General features: G+C 37.7%; 1 protein-coding gene and 1 pseudogene across 1 annotated transcript; one reads left to right on the top strand and one right to left on the bottom strand.

Moving 5' to 3' along the window:
- Window positions 1–16,207: 16,207 nt before the first annotated feature.
- LOC123935080 (60S ribosomal protein L32-like) lies at window positions 16,208–16,721 on the top strand. The gene has a single exon (XM_045995523.1). It carries the CDS (start codon window positions 16,259–16,261, stop codon window positions 16,664–16,666), a length of 408 nt encoding a protein of 135 aa, XP_045851479.1. The 5' UTR covers window positions 16,208–16,258; the 3' UTR covers window positions 16,667–16,721.
- Window positions 16,722–17,136: 415 nt separating this feature from the next.
- On the bottom strand, window positions 17,137–20,191 carry LOC123934580 (annotated as a pseudogene).
- Window positions 20,192–20,655: the final 464 nt, after the last annotated feature.

The raw sequence follows: 20,655 nt of genomic DNA, 5'->3' as shown, positions 1-20,655 counted from the left end.
TTACCTCTTTGGTTAGGTTTATTCCCAGGTATCTTATGGTTCTTGGTGCTATAGTAAATGGAATTGATTCTCTAATTTCCCTTTCTGTATTTTCATTGTTAGTGTCTAAGAAAGCCACTGATTTCTGTACATTGACTTTGTATCCTGCCATGTTACTGAATTGCTGTATGAGTTCTAGTATTTCGGGGGTGGAGTCTTTGGGGTTTTTCATATAAAGAATCATGTCATCTGCGAAGAGAGAGAGTTTGACTTCTTCCTTGCCAATTTGGATACCTTTTATTTCTCTTTGTTGTCTGATTGCCATTGCTAGAACTTCTAATACTATGTTGAACAAGAGTGGTGAGAGTGGGCATCTTTGTCGTGTTCCTGATCTCAACAGGAAGGCTGCAAGCTTTTTCCCATTGAGGATGATATTTGCTGTGGGTCTTTCATAGGTAGATTTTATGAAGTTCAGGAATGTTCCCTCTATCCCTATACTTTGAAGCATTTTCATCAGGAACGGATGCTGGATTTTGTCAAATGTTTTTTCTGCATCGATTGAGAGGGCCATGTGGTTCTTCTCTCTTCTCTTATTGATTTGTTTTATCACATTGATTGATTTGCGAATGTTGAACCAACCTTGCAACCCAGGGATGAATCCCACCTGGTCATGGTGGATAATCTTTTTAATGTGCTGCTGGATCCTGTTTGCCAGGATCTTGTTGAGAATCTTTGTATCCATATTCATCTGTGATATTGGTCTGAAATTCTCCTTTTTGGTAGGGTCTTTGCCTGGTTTGGGGATCAGGGTAATGCTGGCTTCATAAAAAGAGTCTGGAAGTTTTCCTTCTGCTTCAATTTTTTGGAACAGCTTCAGGAGAATTTGTGTTATTTCTTCTATGAAAGTTTGGTAGAATTCCCCAGGGAATCCGTCAGGTCCCGGGCTCTTGTTTTTTGGGAGGTTTTTGATCACTGCTTCAATCTCGTTACTAGATATCAGTCTATTCAGGTTGTCAATTTCTTCCTGGTTCAATTTTGGGAGTTTGTAGTTTTCCAGGAATGCATCCATTTCATCTAGGTTGCTTAGCTTATTGGCATATAACTGTTGGTAATAATTTCTGATGATTGTTTCTATTTCCTTGGTGTTCGTTGTGATCTCTCCCTTTTCATTCATAATTTTATTAACTTGGGCTTTCTCTCTTTTCTTTTGGATTAGTGTAGTATTTCAGATTTTTAAAATAACCTAAATACAGTAAGTATTTCCAGTGAATCATGTCAGCTCTATCCTAGAATGAAAAAAAAAAAGAGAGAGGAAGAATGAAATATGGAAAATGAAAAGTAGTTGGCATACATTAAAAATTCCATAGCTTGTACAATACAGGGAAGGAAAATACATCAATTTTTATGACCGAGATTTGAATAACACTGCAAAAAAGAAAAAAACAACAAAGAATCTCAAGTAGCTTTAGAGATAGCTTTGATTTCTGTCTTCTGATTAAAAGCAAAAGAAAACAAATCCCAAAGAAAACTTTATCCCTGCAGGAAGTTTGATTTCAAAATTTTTTCTGGCTTTGAGCTGCTACCTCTATGGGAATTAGTGCAGATACATATATACATGATAGAAATGATAGTCATGTAATCACTGAAATACATTACCGTCTCTGCTGCCTGTGACTTGCAGACTTCTCCATGGTCCCCAGACTGTGCTATATAATCCTGGATGGAGAGACAAATCAGAATAATTGGTCACAGAAAATAGTAGGCCTAATGAGTACCCAGATAAGGCCCAGGATATTGGCTGGAAATGAAAAAAAAAAAAAAAGAAAATATGAAAGAACGAAGAACAAAGGAAAGAAAGGAAGGCAGATAAGAAAGAGAAAGAAAGAAAAAAGAAAAGAAGAAAAGAGAAGTTAAGGAAAGTAAAGGAAAGAGAGAAAGAGGGAATGAAGAAGGGCAGGAGAAGAAGCCAAATGAAATGTAGATTCAGTCTTACAAAAAGCAATGTGAAGGATAGAGAAAATTAGGAGAAGAAATAGGTTCATAACCATATTTTTGAGGCCTGGGATATTAAAAGCTTTATTGACTATTTATGAGTAGGACAAGCTAAATCAAGTAAGATAAATTTAGTTCATAAGGGGTGCCTGGGTGGCTCAGTGGGTTAAAGCCTCTGCCTTTGACTCAGGTCATGATCCCAGGGTCCTGGGATCGAGCCCTGCATCAGGCTCTCTGCTTAGCGGGGAGCCTGCTTCCTCCTGTCTCTTTCTTTGCCTACTTGTGATCTCTGTCTGTCAAATAAATAAATAAATAATCTTAAAAAATCTTAAAAAAATTCAGTTCATAAAAAGAAATTCAGAAATGCATGTGAAGGTAGAAGATGCTTACAAGAAAAAGTTTAGAGAAGGATATGCAAAGAATATAGTATACCATTGCTTAAAAATCAGTGATTTATCTAAATAAACTACCCAGTAGTTCTCTTTAGTCGCTCATGATGTTTGGTGCTAGAAAGATAGGCATCAGGATTGTCTTTTATTGTGTTTATGCTGTTATTTTGGTATTTAGTGGAGACAGCTTACACCCAAATTTCAAGAAGTACATAAAGAGTAACAATTAAGTAACTGATAGCTATATCTATCATTGTCTTAGTTTGGGTTCCCTCAAATATGGAATCTTTGATAAGGATTTGAGCCGAATGGTTTATTTGGAATATGATCTCAGGAAGTATGGTGATGGAACGAGGAAGCAAAACCAAGAAAGGCGGAAGGGCTCTAAATGGTGCATATATGAGCAGTTTAAAACTGTGGGAGAATAAACTGTGGAATTTTCCACTGAGGCATATTCAACTCTCCTCCCTCTTTGGCTGAAGATTACATCTAGGAGCACTCAATCTCCTCCATGTCATTTCTGGATTCCTATATCCAGAGAACCGATTCTGGAATGCATAGATATACATGGGAACTTGAGGAGAACACAATAGCTTCTGTTATAACCATGTAACATTTTTTATGGTCACACATAAAAAAAAAAGCTTATGCTTTGGAGGTTATCTATACTGTGGGACTTATTTCAAATCATGTTGTTGTTGTTGTTTTAAATCAGTCTTAGACATTTCCATCGGGTAGAATGATTCCATTATATCTCAAGGGAATGTGGTATCTATGAAAGCAGAAATACTTGTTTTTGTTTTCCACTACCTTTATCACCCACACTTAGAACGTTTCCTAATTCATAGTAATTACCCAATAAATATTTGGGAGTGAATGAACAAAAGCAGTTGTATCAAACAACAAAATCCAAGCCAATCTAAAATATGATCAAATGTGTTGCTTTATAACACATAAGCAGTCTTTAAGGTTGACAATTAGTTGTGATTTTCTAAGATATTCTGGCTTTATTCTCTACTAATGAATGGTTGGCTTCATTTGCAGAGTAGGAACAAAATTGCTTACTGAAACCCAGGCCTCATATCTGAAAGTGACCAGGAAAAAAGAAAGGGGAGAGGTGCTCTTGAAAAAAAAAATTAAAAAGATTATAGAAAAGCTTTCCCAGAACTCCCCAGCAAAACTCTCTTTTGTGTTTCAGTTTTGTAAATGACACTAAATGCCCATTTCTGAAACTAACACTGGCCAAGAAAAATAGGTTTACTCTGAACCCTATAATCCTGGCATTGTGGCTCCTTCTCTTGTGGCAAATGAGATGCATATTATACCTTTGATACCTAAACAGAATTGGAGTTTTTAGTAACAGAGGGGGGAATGTATGCTATATAGGCATCCATTTATTGGATAAGCAACTAATAACATTTCTTTCTACATATTCTTACTACCAAATACTGGCATGATGCAAATCCCTACAAAATAAAACTCTGATATCTACTATTATTAATTTGTAGACGTCATTCTATGTTCTAGGGAAGAAGTGTTGGTAATTTTTCCATCATTTTGAGATGTAGCACATGTATGTATGAGTGTATGGTGAAGATAGGCTTTTCCTTTTTGGCCATATGGAAAAGTGAAAATGGACTGAAAATTACTATCTATTCCTTGACAAGTTAATTAAGCCTCATAATCAGTCACAGTCATTTGAACAGCATGGTTGTTGGAATGAGAATTAGTAGGATACCTCGATGGACAAATGGGGCACATTTGTTGAAGGAAATCACTAATGAATACATAAGTATTGTGAAAATATGAAAGGAAAACTATGTTTTAAAAGAGAAAAGACAATTTAATTATTAAACAGTGGGGTTTCTGTTAAGGAAATTTATTCAAAAATCCAAGAAATGGAATTCTGCACTTCATACATTAATCTTATTCACCCAGTATATTAAGTTGTTTTATATTTGTTTCCCTACTCATCTGTGAATTTCTTGGGTATAAATATTATGTTTATCTCTTCCCCGTGTTTTAAGTACATTGTCTATTACACAACTATTTGTTGCATCAAGTTAAATGAAATAATTTACTTTTATAAACTGTATAGTAAATTACATAGATTTCACATTGTTTTTATTTTTTTGTCAAGAAGTTTAACCACTGGCAATGAATAACATGAATATTTTCCTGATAATTCTATTTACTGTCATAAGATTGACACCCCAAAATATTTTCTGGGTAGTGGGGATGGGGGATTAAGGAGAGTTCTTGGTGTGATGAGCACTGGGTGATGTATGGAAGTGTTGAATCACTAGTGTAGAGTCACTGAAACTGACACTACACTGTATGTTAACTAACTGGAATTTAAATAAGAACTTAAAAAATGTATATTAAGTAAAACAGAATGAAAAAAATATAAATCTATTCTGGTTGTATGATTTAAATAGCAATTCTGCTGTTGTCTATTGAAGGTCCATTCCACATCTTTTGTTACCATTACCAACACTCCAGTGACCATGTTTTATTTATGATTTTCTCTAGGATGATGTGCTTGATATGAATTTACTCTGTGGGAATTCCTGGATGCACATTTTTTTTTTAAAAATTACCTTATTTTTTTCTGATTAGGGATCTGAGGAGTGACTAAACTTCTTAGACACATAATCGTTGGTAAGAATTACTCATGAGGTATTTTCGCTTCAGTTTTCTCATCTATTGGAAAAAGGAATGACAGAATTTGAGCTTTCTTGTGATAGGATTATTTGATTTAAAAAATTGAGTTAAAGTGAACTGAAAAATAAAAGAGATTTTAAGAAAATCACAGTAGCAAAAACAATCTAATCTGTAACTCAAACCAGAATGTGAAAAGTCTTCTGGACCAGGGTCCCTTCATCTCACCATTGTGTATTCATTTTGTTTATGGCTTTTCCTTTCCTTTTTCTATTTGTATGTGTTTCTTTTTGTTGTTGGTCCCATCTCTCTGAACCCTGCTTTTGTTTTGTTTTCTTTTCTTTTCTTGACCAGACCATCAGGGTGAAATGCAAACAAGGTCACTCTTAGCCCCTGAGGTTATATGACCTTTTATGCCTAATGCTTACACATAACTTACAAGAGATTCTGTCTACAAATCAACAGAGGACAGTAACTATGTGCCCAGGGGTGGATCAGGTGTCTTTTCAGCCAGAACCAGAGGAAGTTGCTGCATGATATTTAAACATTTCAGAGTCCCACTCCTGTTCGTGTGCCAAAGCTGGACATAATCTGAGAAAGCTACCCAGGCTTGCAGGTGTCCCAAAATATGTATAGCTTTAGAAAGCACTTCATATCTGGTAAAGTGATAAGTTCATTTTTTTATTCATCAGTATCATTTATCGTTATCCATAATATATATTTTAACCATCAGTAATCTTTTGCTATCTCTCGTTTACTAGACATAGTGCTACATATTGTGAAAACAAAGAATGATAAAACAGTGTCCTTTACCTCTTCATCTGTTTAACTTGAGAGCTTGTTAGAAACGTGAAATGTCTGACATAGTACCAATGTCTGTGTTGATTAGGTCCCTAGCCTTCGGTACTGTCTCTTGTTCTTTTGTTTGTGGTGATTTTTTCCGCCTTGTCATTTTGTCCAGATAAGAGGATATGAAGGAGCAAATAAACTACTAATAGGGTGGCAAAGACCCCGGAAAAATGCGCTGTAACCAAATCAGAAGAGACCCCAAATTGTGGGGGGGAGAAAGGGGACAAAAAACAGGTTCTGAAAAAAAAAAGGAAAAAAAAAAAAGAAAAGAAAAAAAATTTAAAAAAGAAAACAAATAAAAAAAATATAAAAAAGAAAGAAAAAATATATATATTTAGATGAACTAGTCAAAAAACGTTAAAAAAGAAAAGGGTAAAAGTTTTAAAAAAATTTAGCAGAAGAAGAAAAAAGAAAAAAGAAAAAAAAATTGAAAAAAGAAAAAAAAAATTGGAAAAAGAAAAAAAAATTGAAGTAGCCGCAAGACTAAAGAATCATGGGGAGAAAGCCATGAGTTCCGTGCTTTGCTTTCTCCTCCTCTGGAATTGCTCTGCTGTCTTAGGAATTGAATCTGCTTTCTCCTTGATAGATGAACTTCGTCCTGGCTGGATATTTTGTTGATCTTCTGGGGGAGGGGCCTGTTGTAGTGACTCTCAAGTGTCTTTGCCCGAGGCGGGATTGCACCGCCCTTACCGGCGGCCGGACTAAGTAATCAGCTCGGGTTCGCTTTTGGGAGCTTCTGTTCCCTGAACGCTTTCCGTAGAGTTCCGGAGGACGGGAATGAAAATGGCGGCCTCCCAGTCTCCGGCCCGGAGGAGCCGAGAGCCTGGGGCCCCACTCCTCAGTGCGCCCCCAGAGGACAGCACCCAATCACTCCCGTATCCCCAGCCTCTAGCCGCGCTCCGAGCTCACCCAGCCCGCGACCAGTTCAAGGTAACCCCGAGCTGAGAGTTCAGTCCTCGGCTCTGTCTTTGCAGCCGGTTTCTCCGTTCTAATACCTGCAAGCTCTCCGACACTCTGACACCCCCGATCCTTCTGTGACCTTGCGGGGCCTGGGGCCACGCTGGCCCCGCGTGGGCTTCACCCCGGTTTAGCCCCTGGAGCAATGTCCCTCAGTGGAACAGACTTTTAAAAGTCCTGATTTTGTGCTCCGTTCCTCCGCCGCTTGCCGGGAGCCGGCCCCTCCCCCCGCGGTCTATCTTCCCGTCGTTTTAGATTCACTTCTCCGCCAGTCCTACCTTTCAGAAAGTGGTTGATTTTCTATGACCCAGCAATTGCACTACTGGGTATTTACCCTAAAGATACAAACATAGTGATCCGAAGGGGCACGTGTACCCGAATGTTTATAGCAGCAATGTCTACAATAGCCAGACTATGGAAAGAACCTAGATGTCCATCAACAGATGAATGGATAAAGAAGATGTGGTATATATACACAATGGAATACTATGCAGCCATCAAAAGAAATGAAATCTTGCCATTTGCGACGACGTGGATGGAACTAGAGCGTATCATGCTTAGTGAAATAAGTCAATCGGAGAAAGACAACTATCATATGATCTCCCTGATATGAGGACATGGAGAAGCAACATGGGGGGGTAGGGGGATAGGAGAAGAATAAATGAAACAAGATGGGATTGGGAGGGAGACAAACCATAAATGACTCTTAATCTCACAAAACAAACTGGGGGTTGCTGGGGGGAGGTGGGATTGGGAGAGGGGGAGTGGGCTATGGACATTGGGGAGGGGAGGCGAACCATAAGAGACTATGGACTCTGAAAAACAACCTGCGGGTTTTGAAGGGTCAGGGGTGGGAGGTTGGGGGAACAGGTGGTGGGTAATGGGGAGGGCACGTTTTGCATGGAGCACTGGGTGTTGTGCAAAAAGAATGAATACTGTTACGCTGAAAAAATAAATAAAATGGAAAAAAAAAAACTTTTCATTCGCATACCATATAAAAAAAAAAAAAAAAAGAAACGTGAAATGTACTAAAAAAGAAATTAGTATTTTGTCAGGTTCTCTGGTAAGTACAGTAGGTAGTAGGGCTACTTTATGTATCATTGCCCCCAAAATAAAGATACACGAGGTTTTTAATTCCTAGGTCTGTCTCTAACCAAATTCATGCAGTTCTTTGTCTCTTTTCAGTCAGTACTGAGCTAGTTGCTCTAAGTGTTGCTAGACCATGAAATAATTTTCTTCTATGTACTTAAATATAGACTTTGGTATTGATTAGGTAAAATTCATCAGTTGTATTTTGTATAATGTCTTCCCATTGAAATGTCTCTTTCTTTTTTTTTAAAGATTTTATTTATTTATTCTACAGAGAGAGATCACAAGTAGGCAGAGAGAGGTAGGGGGGGCAGGCTCCCTGCTGAGCAGAGAGCCTGATGAAGGGCTCAATCCCAGGACCCTGGGATCATGACCTGAACCAAAGGCAGAGGCTTTAACCCACTGAGCCATCCAGGTGCCCCTGAAATGTCTCATTCTTACAAGTCTTTTTCTGGTAAAAGTCTGTGCGGTACAATAAGGTCTAGACATCTAGTTATCCTATGTAATTCCTTTAACTATCTTACAAGAAGTGTTATAAAAGTTCTGTGTTTTCATGTAGAGGAAAAATATATTTCAAACTGTTTTCCTAGAAATTTTTTTCTCAAAATTCAACTATTACTTTTAAAATAATATTTTGATAACTTTTGATGATTTTTATTATAAGCGAAGATATATATCTGTGTTTCCTGTCTGCTTGCTACACATAGTTGTTTATCTTTTTCCTGGTTGTACATGTACATTACACAGATGTAATTTAATGTGAATTTTAAAGAAAAATGGGAGATTTCTAGAACTTGATATTGCTTGATTGATTGATTTTGATTCATCATTTGCATATACCACCCAGTGCTCATTACATCACATGCCCTCCTTAATGCCCATCATCCAAATACCCCAACCCCCCCACCTCCCTCCCCTCCAGCAACCCTAAATTTGTTTCCTAGAGTTAAGAGTCGCTTATAGTTTGTCTCCCTCTCTGATTTCACCTTATTTTATTTTTCCATCCCTTCTGCTATGTTCATCTGTTTTGTTTCTTAAATTCCACACGTGTGAAATCATGTTATTTGTCTTTCTCTGACTTATTTTGCTTACCATAATACGCTCTAGTTCAAGCCACATCATTGCAAATGGCAAGATTTCCTAGAACTTAATATTTATTATGCTTCACTTTTGTTATTCTTCATTGTGTTTGTTTCCTCTCATGGTTACTTGATGCAATCAAATTTCTTTAAGAATTTCTTTGTAAAAAGGGGGTTGAACTAAACAGTATATTAAGTTGCTTTCAACTCTGATATTTATTTATACACTCTTTTTCTTCATCAACATTTATTTTTTTTATTTATTTTTTTAAAGATTTTATTTATTTATTTGACAGAGAGATCATAAGTAGGCAGAGAGGCAGGCAGAGAGAGAGGAGGAAGCAGGCTCCCCGCGGAGCAGAGAGCCTGACGCGGGGCTCGATCCCAGGACCCTGAGATCATGACCTGAGCCGAAGGCAGCGGCTTAATCCACTGAGCCACCCAGGCACCCCTTCATCAACATTTATTGAACACCACTGGTAAAATACAATGCCATTGTACACACAAAGTACAATGCTTTGTGTGTTCTGGGAACACGCAAAGTATGTGTTTCCTGGAAGCAACTGCAACTTTCGTGGCAAAGTGATCATGTTGGGATAACATTGACGGGGACAGCAAGCAAACAGTAAGTTTAGCCCTTGTCTCCTCCTCTCATCTTCCAACCTTCTCAGATCTTCCTGGCAAAGGTAAGGTCTTTTTACACAGTCCTTTCTCTAGCATCATGTATGACATTATTAAATGTCATATAAGTAATTGCACAGTCCTCCCCTTTGCCTGTGCAGCATTAACTTACAAACCACACCACATATTTGAACTAACACGGAACAGAAATATTAACTTCTTTATGCTTTTGCTAACAAGACATCAATCCTTTGTACAAAGACATTCAAATCTTCTTTCCTAATAGAGGAGATACTAAGTCCCAGCAGGTAATGTATCTATTCCTTAGCAATGTTAAATTCATTGCCAGTTCAGTCACAATCTAATCTGAATGCTCTGTAACCTAAAGAATAAAATTTAAAATTAGCTACCCGCAAAATTCTCATGTAAGATAGTGGTTTAAAAGGACAAGGAATGAAAAAAATATATATCACAATCAAGAAAGGAAGTATGTGTAGCTAATGTACTTGTCATTTTTATAAGTGGTCAAAAAGCCAGAGTTGATAATTATAATTCCATTCTTTCACACCATTCCATATCATTTTTGTCCTCAACAGGTACTTTAATTAGTCCTGATTCTTAAGCTGGCAGGATGAACCAAAATTTCATAACTAAAAGATCTGATTCCTCATTTGTTCTGTGGGATTTTGTTGCTGCTGCTGTGATTTTCTGTTAACATTTAATATTGCACAAGAAAGTAAAGAATCTAAAGAATACCTTGAATTGCTAGCATAACATATCATTCCCCATTATATACCCCATTTTTTTCTTGTAATCTGCAGCAACCACCTCATCTGGTACAGTAATCCTGTTATTTGCTCATTGGCTGAGAGGTGTGTCCTGACTGTTTAGGTTCTTTACCATAAAGTTTCTCGCTAATTCCTGTTCATCTGGTCCAATCAACCTAATGTTATCAATATAGAGGACTACTTTGATTTTCTGAGGCATATCCCAAAATATAACATCTCTTTCAACCTTCCTGTGGCAGAAAGTGAACATACTGACATAGCTCTGAAACAGTATAGTGAAAATTAACTTCTGCTGTTGCTCCTTGCAGATTGGTGTAGAGATAAAAGAACTTGCCAAATTAATAGTCATGTACCCTTGCCAGGGCTGTGTTCACTTGTTCCAGTTAAGATGCCACAGTTATAATAGCAGCTATAATTTAAAAAAAATCTATTTTAATAATAATTCAAGTTAATTTCTGAGATATGCATTGGCCAAATAAGTGAATTAAATTGAGTATGTATTTTTCAAGTCTTGGATAAATAAGACTAATGGAGTTTCCTCTGGGAATCAGAATTCCTTTTGGTTTATTTTCCTGGCAGAGAAAAGAAGTCAGGACGCCTGAATTTAGCCATTCCTAGTCTGTCACCCGTGGTTCATGGGACAGTACATATTCAGGAACTGGACAAAGTAGCCACAAGCTGAGTTTTTCTTCTGCTGGCTCTATAGGAGGCTGATTTGAGCCAATTCTACTCTTATCACTTGACTTCCATATATGCACTTTGCCTAATAGACCAGAGTGACATTTGTTTTTTTTGTCCAGAAATTATTGCCAATTCAGATCAGTATCTAGTAATCCATGAAACGTATGGATACTCTCCATTCTCCACTATAAAATAACCTTTGCAAATGGCTATAGATCACTTTTGGGAAGGCTTGAAGGGTCACAGTCCTTCAGGGTTCTTTCTCAAGGAGGCCTGGCCTCTTCATCAGTCAAAAGTCTTTACGTCTGTGAACTTAAGTCTAGAAACTGAGTGACTTTCATTTTGGCAACTCAAGTCAGAATTCTGGTTATAAGATGTAGATATTTCTCTGTTTTGCAGCTGAAACAATATGTTCATAGACTGCCATCTATAAAATTCATATGAATAAAAAGTTACTGCCAAAGATCCAATAGGTCAAAATATTGCAATTACAAGTTTGTTTCTGTTGCCTGTTTTGAAAAGTGTACCAACCTTATCTCTGACAGTTAAATATTTGGTCTTTGTCATTCTGGAAAACCATCATCCCCAATGAAATAGGGAACCTTGTTCAATGGTGGCATCTTCTACTGTTTGCATTACATAGAAAAAAGCTAGTATAGAATATTTCCAAGAAGTTCATACTCCCATCTGAAGGTACTTCACAATGTCTTAGCAAAGGGCATGTCTTCTGGGCCCTCTCAAAGGTTATAGTGTTTGGGGTGGCTATATAGTATACAGATGATAAATCTACTACAGTATCCCTAACTCCATAACCTCTTATATTTCTTCTACAATATGCTGTGAAAGTTCTAGTATCTCAGCTTCATTGAATGTAAGCCATTGCAAATCCAACTTAACCAATGAGTAATTTCTTTTTTTTTTAAGATTTTATTTATTTGACAGAGATCACAAGTAGGCAGAGAGGCAGGCAGAGAGAGAGAGGAAGGGAAGCAGGCTCCCTGCTGAGCAGAGAGCCTGATGCGGGGCTCGATCCCAGGACCCTGGGACCATGACCTGAGCCGAAGGCAGAGGCTTTAACCCACTGAACCACCCAAGCGCCCCCAATCAAGTAATTTCTTAAAGCCACTTCCAGTTAACCTTAATATATTTAATCCCCAAATTTTGGTAGGTGTATCTGTATCAATAAATCAGCCTGGTCCAAAAATTTAAAATATTTTACTTGGCTGGGGCGCCTGGGTGGCTCAGTGGGTTAAACTGCTGCCTTCGGCTCAGGTCATGATCTCAGGGTCCTGGGATCGAGTCCCACATCGGGCTCTCTGCTCAGCAGGAAGCCTGCTTCCCTCTCTCTCTCTCTCTGTCTGCCTCTCTGTCTACTTGTGATCGCTCTCTGTCAAATAAATAAATAAAATCTTAAAAAAAAATTTTACTTGGCTTAGACCAAAGCTTCCCTTAGAATCTATTTTTGCAAGTATTTTCCACACTATTGAAATATTTTTGGAGTACAAATGATTTCTTTCTGGGACTGACTTAGCACTTATTCTCCAGAATAGGCCAATGTCTAACTGTATTTATAGTTCTAGAATTAATAAAGAGTGGTTGTGATGGAGCTTGAGCAGAATATTCTTCCTCCTGCAAGACAATTGCCTCAGTTGATGTTATATTACCTTACCATAAGTGAAGCCTTGTCTCTTTGTTCACAGAAGGAGGATCGGCTTCCTACAGCAAGGGAACATCAGACAGACTTAGAAGTTTGTTTCATATATTTTTTGTTTTATTTCTCTAGAGATCCACATTCCAATTCTTAAAGTCTTTCTCATTTTCACTTGATGCTATCAATTTTACATTAGAAACTTGACAATCTGTAAATTGCATTGTCATTTTAATTTTACATATAATGCAGACTGCCATATAAGTTCTCTCTTCATCTGACTGTGACTTGACATCAGTCAGAAGTAGTTTTTCCACCCCTTGACCCTTGTGGTCATTAATGCTAACATAACAGTCAAGTTTATCTATGCTGTCCAGTGGTAGCTACTATTCACATGTGTCTATTTAAATGTAAATTTAATGAAATAAGATAAAATAAACAATTCAACACCACATTGTCACTAACCATATTTGAAGTGCTCAAAAACCACAAGTGGCTGCTGGCTACTCTATTGGACAGTGGAAACAGAACATTTCAGTCAATGCAGGAGTTATATTAGATAGTGCTACCCTAGAGACCTAAGTACACATATATACTAGATACACATTCATAGAGTATTCCCAACATTAAATTTAATGGCCAAAAACTGGAAACATCCTACTCTTTGTAGAATGGATAAACACATTGGATAAACAGAGAGAAATTGGAATATATTTATTGATAAAAATGAATGAACTATAGATACACACCACTTGTTGAATCTTAGCAACATACTATTGAAAGAAAATGACATGAAACAACAAATACTTTTATTTTATTACCATAGAAATAAAATATTAGTTAGTGGTGCATCACTGGTTACAAAATGGTAATGATAATAAAGAAATTACTTCCAAAATAACAGGATAAGGTGAGGAAGTTCTTCACATCGGAAAGGGATAAATGGGTAATTTTGGGCTGATTGGTGATACTGTTTTTTACTTGAACAGTAGTTTCATGATTGTTTAATAACTATTTGTTAAACTATCTTATGAAATATATGTGCTATGTTTTCAAATAATATATGCTAAAATAAAACTGAAAAGAAAAAATATTTCAAGTGAAGAAATTATGGACCCCGCCCACACACCTGGAAAAAAGAAAGCTTTACTCTTTTCTAAAAAATATTTTATTTATTAATTTGAAAGAGAGAGAGAGCATGATATTGAGAGAATGAGTGGGAGGAGGGGCACAGGAAGGAGCAGACTCCCTGTGGAGCAGAGAATCCAATATGGGACTCCATCCCAGGACCTGACCTGAGCTGAAGGCAGGTGCTTAACTGACTGAGCCACCCAGTTACCCAGAAAGCTTTACTCTTAAACTGCTATCCACTTGTTAGAATCTCAGTACTGGTAGACTTACATAATTCTCATTTTAGAAGAACAGGGGCGCCTGGGTGGCTCAGTGGGTTAAGCCGCTGCCTTCGGCTCAGGTCATGATCTCGGGGTCCTGGGATCGAGTCCCGCATCGGGCTCTCTGCTCAGCAGCGAGCCTGCTTCCCTCTCTCTCTCTCTGCCTGCCTCTCTGTCTACTTGTGATCTCTCTCTGTCAAATAAATAAATAAAAAAAAAAAGAAGAAGAACAGAAGAGGATTACCAAGAACACATAATTTTTTAAAATTTTCTTTCCAGCGTAACAGGATTCATTGTTTTTGCACCACACCCAGTGCTCCATGCAATATGTGCCCTCCTTAATACCCACCACCTGGTCAGGTGGTGGGTATTAAGAATACAGAATTTTAACTGATATTCCTACTATTTGACTTGCTTTAATATTATTGATAATATGTGTATATCAAAATAAAATAATTTTAAGAACCCGATTAACTTATAACACTCAGAAAAACCAAGTAGGAGCAAAACATCCCAGTGCCTATTAATGTTGGAATTTCTGTATGGTTCTTTTACATATTAATTTCAGATAAAATGATGAAAGAACTTAGGATATATTTGTGAACATTTTTCTTCTTAATATAGAATTTGAAATTCATGATTGTATGGTAATATCATTATTGGCTCTTGCAACTTAACACACAGTCTATTGCAGATGTGGACTTTATATAATCATCACTAGAAATTTTATTTATTTATTTTAAGTGTGTATGTGGCTGTGTATTGTGTCAAAGATAGTTTAAATTTTATTTTTTATATTTATTTATTAGACAGGGAAAATGTTTTTAATTCTGTACTCGAGGGTGCCTGGGTGGCTCAGTGGGTTGGGCCGCTGCCTTCGGCTCAGGTCATGATCTCGGGGTCCTGGGATCGAGTCCCGCATCGGGCTCTCTGCTCAGCGGGGAGCCTGCTTCCCCCTCTCTCTCTCTGCCTGCCTCTCTATCTACTTGTGGTCTCTCTCTGTCAAGTAAATAAATAGAATCTTAAAAAAAAAAAAAAAGAAAAAAAAATTCTGTACTCGATTGGTATATTTCAAAATGTGCAATACTTTTTACATTTATCAGTGAAAGAAGTTAGAAATTAAATTAAAGGGGAACCTGGGTGACTCAGTTGCTAAACTTCTGCCTTTGGCTTAGGTCTTGATCTCAGGGTCCTGGGATCGAGCCCCACATGGGGCTCCTTGCTTGGCAGGAAGCCTGCTTCTCCTTCTCCCACTCCCCCTGCTTCTGTTCCCTCTCTCACTGTGTCTCTCTCTGTTAAATAAATAAATAAAATATTAAAAAAAAAGAAATTAAAAAAACTAGCAAATAATAAACAAATTTCCTTCAAAGTCATGGTCATATATATAGCGCACTGTAGAAAAGAGGAGGGGCCTCCCCCCAGAGGGGGAGGTGGGATTGGGAGAGGGGGAGGGGGCTATGGACATTGGGGAGGGTAAGTGCTATCGTGAGTGCTGTGAAGTGTGTAAACCTGGCGATTCACAGACCTGTACCCCTGGGGATAAAAATACATTATATGTTTATTAAAAAAAAAAAAAATTGGAAGGGGAGGTGAACCATAAGAGACTATGGACTCTGAAAAACAACCTGAGGGTTTTGAAGGGTCATGGGTGGGACGTTGGGGCAACCTGAGGGTTTTGAAGGGTCAGGGCTGGGAGGTTGGGGGAACAGGTGGTGGGTAATGGGGAGGGCACGTTTTGCATGGAGCACTGGGTGTTGTGCAAAAACAATGAATACTGTTACGCTGAAAAAATAAATAAAATGGAAAAAAAAAAAAAGAAAATAGGAGGGGCAAGACCGGTTCCACCCTGTCTCATGAGTTTCATCAGATACTGGACCTAGTAAAGGGTGGAGAGAAAAGGCAGCTTTCAAAAAGGAGTATGTTATTAAATGAGGCATTTACTATACTCCTTCTTAAGAGTACCAGGTGGAGAACAAGTTTTCTAAACTAGATCTAGGAAGTAGAATGTGAAATCAATCCATCCTCCTCCCCTTAAGGCCTGTCCAGTGGTTAATGAATTTTAAAAACATGACTAAATACCCCTCTCTTCCTCGGCGCTGCCTGCGGAGGTGGCAGCCATCTGTTACTGGGCATCATGGCTGCCCTCAGACCTTTGGTGAAGCCCAAGATCATTAAAAAGAGGACCAAGAAGTTCATCCGGCACCAGTCAGACCGATATGTCAAAATTAAGCGCAACTGGCGGAAGCCGAGAGGCATTGACAATAGGGTGCGCAGAAGATTCAAGGGCCAGATCTTGATGCCCAACATTGGTTACGGGAGCAACAAGAAGACAAAGCACATGTTGCCCAGTGGCTTCAGGAAGTTCCTAGTGCACAATGTCAAGGAGCTTGAAGTGCTGCTGATGTGCAACAAATCTTACTGTGCAGAGATTGCTCACAACGTCTCCTCCAAGAACCGCAAAGCTATTGTGGAAAGAGCAGCCCAGCTGGCAATCAGAGTCACCAATCCCAACGCCAGGCTGCGCAGCGAAGAAAATGAATAGACAGCTTGTTGTGCACGTCATATTTGTGTTAATAAAACCATAAAACTGCAAAAAACAAAACATGACTAAATAAAAACAAAACCCACACACACTCCCCGTACCCAACCCCCAGAAAAAATTAAAAAACAAAACAAAAAACAGAACAACAACAACAAAAAAACACCTAAATGTCCCAGATCATTATCCAGAGTGGATAGAACCCAGGGGCAGGTTCAACAACCCAAATTAGTTTGTTACAGAGTCATCACAAGCTAGCCTTGCTTTTAAACAAAACAAAAAATTTGTTTTTGAAACAAAAAAACCCCCACAATATCTAGTACTAATCACTTTTCTGACAATACACAGTTACTCAAATTTACGAGTACTGAGAGCGGGGAGGGGACCACACCTATGGGCCTTGTCTCACACAAGTGCATGTGGGTAGGTGCAGGGCATTTGTCATTATTACAAAAATGAATTTTAAATTTAATCTTTAGTTTGATTTAACATTGCTTTTAGTATGATGCTGACACCAGCTGTGCCGAAAGGGCTCTAGAGAGACGTTCACAGCAGCACACACCTGCGGCTCTTCTCCGGTCCAGCAGGCTACAGAGCAGCCCACATTGCTTCATCAAATACATTCTTTAGGCCTTTCTGTGTGAGTGCAGAACACTCCACATACTTGACTGCCTTCAGGTCCTGGGCCAACTTTTCAGCAGTCTCTGGAATAATGGGCTTCTGTTTGTTCTTGGCAAGTTTCTCAGTCGTAGAGGGGTCATCTCGGAGACAAGTTTGAGTCCCAACAAGCAAGAAAGGAGTCTTTGAACAGTGGTGAGTTATCTCAGGCACCCACTTTTCACATTTTCAAATGAGGATGGAGAAACCACTGAAAAACAGACTAGAAATACATCGGTTTGTGGATAACTCAGTGGTCCTAATCTGTCATAATCCTCTTGCCCTGCAGTATCAAAAAGTCCAAAAGTATATAGCTCTCCACCAATCATAACTGTAACTGCATAGTTGTCAAAAGCAGTCCATACATACTCATATGGAAATTTGTTTGTTGTGTAGGATATAAGGAGACATGTTTTTACCAACAGCACTATACACCTACAAAAATGTACTTAATTGTCTGCATTGCTGAAGGAGTTCTGTATCTACTTTAAATATTTCAAATTGGATGGTGGCCTCAGCTTCTCTGCTGGGGCATTAGCAGCACTGCCAAAGATAGTTTAAATTTTAAATTTACAATTTGAGTATTTCATAAAACCTTTGGTAAACTAACTAAAGCTGAAATTTCAGTCCATACATTTGAGGATTTCTTTTTTTTTTAATTTGAAGATTTTAATGAAACAAATATTTGTTATTAAATAACAAACTTGTACTTTGATCTATATTCGGATCTGGTCCTGAAGACTACATCTAGATTTCATATTTTTATATCTATTTTCCTACCAGTTAGAATATGATATGCAGAAAAAATAATATATCAGATTAAAAAAATTCACCTTGCTCAGCATTTATCTCTACATTCAGGAACACACTCACAGAGATCTTTCCTAGGGGAAAAATTGAAATGTAGCTTCTATTTCTTTCTGTTCTGTACATTCTTCTCGAAGGTTGTGTTATGTCCATTCAGAGATAATGAGGAGCCATAAATGAACAATGATTCTAAGAGGTCAAGATCACTGGGGCAGGAGTTTATATTTGAATAAAGATTGACCAAAAATGTAGGTAGGGCAGAGTCTGTTGGAATCATGGTTGTCAGAAACTTGATACAGGAAGGGGGTTTTATGGCTTAAAGAAACCAAAAGTAGAGCTGAAAACTTCACTCTCTCAAATTCCTTCAGTCTAGTCAAAGTGGCACAGAGAGTCCACTGGTTGAGTATCTTGACCAGACTGTTGATCTGTATATTTTCCATTGTTACACAGGTTGAAATGGTTGTGAATTCAGTGCAATATCATATCATATTTTTCTTATATTATGACTTCTTGTCCTTCGTCATATATTGTATTGGGTAATGAATGCTGGTGCTGAATGCTGAGGTATGATGGAGGGTGGTTAAATGCTATGGATAGGAATAGTTGTAAGAAATTTTTGAAAACTGTAATGTAGCTGACTACTTTTATAAACTTGGGCAATCTGATAAATTGGTTTTTAGGGTTTGAAATTTGGATGGTGTAAATATTTTCTGAGTCAGAAATTTCTTCTTGTGACCGGTGTGTATTGGGACAAAGGTTGTGTTGGTACTTTGTATATTAAAATATGTCTTACAGAAATCAGTAAATGTCCTACAGCTCCTCCAGTTTCTGACGGGTTTGGAGAGATAGTACAGGTTTTGATGTTGCACAAAATGGTTAAGAGTGAAAACCATAAGTCATAGGAAATTGTGGATTTGGGATAGAAACAAGTGGTGATTTTTTATGCATGAATTTTACAGGGATAGTATGATAATGGAGTCATAGTGCCTTCAACGGTAAGTTTTATATAGTTAGGTTATTAGTATGATATAAAGAAAGGAGGTACATTGATGGACCATGGATACCATGGGATTGGTAAATGTGTTTTTTTAGAATTAGGTTATGAAGTTCCTCTAGACTGCAGCATGGAATGGGAGCATTGTTTGAGGGATGACATCTCCTTCTGTGATATATATTTGGCTGTGTTGGCCCTAGATTTAAAGACTACCCTTAGGGTAACTCTACTTTTTTGGTTAGACAGTGTTATGTAAAGACACTGCTTCATGTAACTGTTTAATTAACTTAGTGAGTTCTAATTACTGGGTTAATGGAAACTAATACAGATTTTGGTATCTGGAAGTGGGGTGCTAGTATAACAGTTACCTAACATTGTTTATATAGCTTTGCAGTTGTGCAGTGGGCAGAGGATGGACAATTTTGAGAAGCATGATAGAAAATGCCTACATTGTCTTGAACAGATTGTTAGCAGAAATGTAGATGTTAATGCTTTTTCTATTGAGAACTTAGAAGGAAATGAGGAGTTTGGTAGATAAAACATATTAGAGACTACTTACTCAAAAACAAATTGATAACAGAAACATGAATGTTAAAAGTTCTGTTGTTGGAGGCATAGAAGAGAATGAAGAACATGTTGGAAAATGGAGGAAAGGGAATCTTTATTATATAGTGATGGAAAATTTAGTAAGAATTTTTCCCTTTAGTTATGAGGAAAGCAGAAGTTTAAGTGCTGAAGCTGGCTACTTAGCTGAGATTTCCTAATAAAGTTTAAAAGGCAAAGTCTAGTATCTCCTTGTTGTTTATAGCAAAATATAAGAGGAAAAAGATGACTTGAGGGAAGAACTGTTAAACAAAAAGGAACCAAGACATTATGTTTTGGGAAATTCTTAGCTTGTCCTGGTTGCAAAAGATGTTAAAATGAAGAGTCACTGTTAAAAAAAGTGCTTTAGTGAAAAAACAGTGTATGGTGGAGAGTTTTTGCTAATACCTTTGAAAGACCAAAATGACAAGAGTATTGAGTTGTGTTTTAAGATGCTAAGTTTGTGACACATACAGTCCCTCAGCCATCTTAGTAGAAGACAAAAATAGAGACGGAAGTATTGAAGAAAAACCTATGAAGGAGTCTCTTGTCAAAAGGAATGAATTCTTGTGACATATCTGGTTAACCCATAAGTTTCTTTAGAATTTTATACTAGCAGAAACACTGCCATCTAGGATTAAAAGTGTGACAGAGCCAAAATAAAAGATGGTCATTTTACTCACAAAATACTATAGATGGTAAACAGACTGATAAAAATTACCTAGCTCAAACATGAGTTACCCTTTATGAAAAAGGAAGAATGACTCAGAGAGAGGAGCCTTAAGGACAGATTGCGGACTCAAAAATCACAGAGGATTATTCCCAGGCCTTGAAACCAGTGGAATTTACCCTGCTAGATTTTCAGTTTGCTGAGATGGGTAACTCTTTAATACTTTCCATTTTCTCCCTTTTTTAATGTGTATGTCTATAGTTATTATTCTATACCTTCCCA

Source organism: Meles meles, chromosome X (genome assembly GCF_922984935.1).
Source record: "Meles meles chromosome X, mMelMel3.1 paternal haplotype, whole genome shotgun sequence".
NCBI lineage: Eukaryota > Metazoa > Chordata > Mammalia > Carnivora > Mustelidae > Meles > Meles meles.
The sequence above is the reverse complement of the archived record's forward strand: the minus strand, read 5'-3'. Positions and strand labels throughout refer to the sequence as shown.